Raw genomic sequence first — 1,394 nt, 5'->3', positions numbered from 1 at the left:
GATGCTTTGCAGTGTGGAATAAGGAAAATAAGTCTACTCCTTTAACTGTCGAGGATCTTCCTGTAGCACACGGGGACTCGGTTTCTTGTCCAATCCGACTGGGTGGTTTTCCTTGTCAGCCCCTGCCGACCACCCTTTAAGCCATCAGTAGTAAATGTTGCGCTTGAACTACGTTTGGTCTCAACAAATTCTTTTTATAGTAACACTTACTGGCAATAGTCGTGTAAGGACGTCATCAACTGTTGAGTTGCGTCTATTGCGTTTGCTCCAAGACAAGCCATCAGGATGTGGATATCGTTGAAGGCCAGGATGTGATCTTCAGTGTGTGGTCGACAGATTTCAAACACATCTTTCCATCTACTGCCTACTTCTATATCTAGAAAGTAGAACCAAACGCAATGTGTCAGATGAAATGAACAACACTATGCAATTCGTTTTCATGGACAGAAATGGTTGAAAACCACTTGGTAAGTGTTGGATTCCCCACACCGGTCTCCATGAAGCACAGAAGTTTCTCTTTCAAGAAGAGGCGACTTACTTTCCAAGTTGAGTCTATATAACAATGAAGCACAATCCACTATATCCAAAAGAGCACCTGATTGTTCAGCTCGCTTGTAGATCTGAAAGTGAAAGGTAAAAGAGGATATATTTAGGGAGGTATACAGTCCTCTCATCCTCTCTCTTCTCATCTCTCCATCTGATCCCACCTTCCAACATCTCCTTCATCTCCTTAATCTCACCCATTCCGCTCTCTCTTTCCTCATCCCTCTCCTCTACCAGCAACTCTCAATCCTCGCCCTAATACTAAAAGTTTACCTCATTGTCAAATATCGTCAGTGCTTCTTCATACCGCCCATTTTCAATATAATAGAGACACCAGTGCCAGTAGTTATGACAAGCCAGCATTCCACATATCTAAAACAATGATGATTCAAAATACAGATCAACATATTTCGTTTCGGTTATTTTCTACGGGTAACTTGCTCATTCTTGTTCCACATTCTGCTTTTAACAAATTTGATTTGTTGAGGCAAGGATTTGTGCAAAGCGGCTGTATCACATCTGAAAGGATAATACTACATATTTGAGAAGTAGTTATCCCCCTTTGATTCCTTCCGGTTCCGGTTTGCTTACCGTCCAATCGTTAACTGTTCTATCCAGGAATGTTATGCCCTCATCTGATCTTCCAGTCATTTCCATCACGTGACACATTGTGTGGGTTGCCCATGCGTCATGTTTGTTCAGATCTAGGCTCTGCAAAAAAATTAAAATGAAGTTTTACGTCCTAATGTTCTGGTCGTTTAAGAATTCACTTGAACGAGTCATGAAGAGCCAGCTTCTAAACTGTGTCCTCTGTCATGTGGATCTGTGCCTTTTGGCTTTATATTGAATAT

General features: G+C 41.6%; 1 protein-coding gene across 1 annotated transcript; it reads right to left on the bottom strand.

Moving 5' to 3' along the window:
- Positions 1-206: 206 nt before the first annotated feature.
- LOTGIDRAFT_148564 (hypothetical protein) lies at positions 207-1,257 on the bottom strand (the record flags this gene model as incomplete). The annotated part of the gene is made up of 4 exons (XM_009069168.1): positions 207-376; positions 539-620; positions 817-915; positions 1,135-1,257. Coding segments are annotated over 4 exons (474 nt in total), but the record flags the coding sequence as incomplete, so codon positions are not given.
- Positions 1,258-1,394: the final 137 nt, after the last annotated feature.

The sequence above is a fragment of the Lottia gigantea genome, assembly GCF_000327385.1.
Source record: "Lottia gigantea unplaced genomic scaffold LOTGIsca_9931, whole genome shotgun sequence".
Lineage (NCBI taxonomy): Eukaryota > Metazoa > Mollusca > Gastropoda > Lottiidae > Lottia > Lottia gigantea.
Note: the sequence above shows the minus strand (reverse complement) of the source record. Positions and strands in the feature narration are given on the sequence as shown.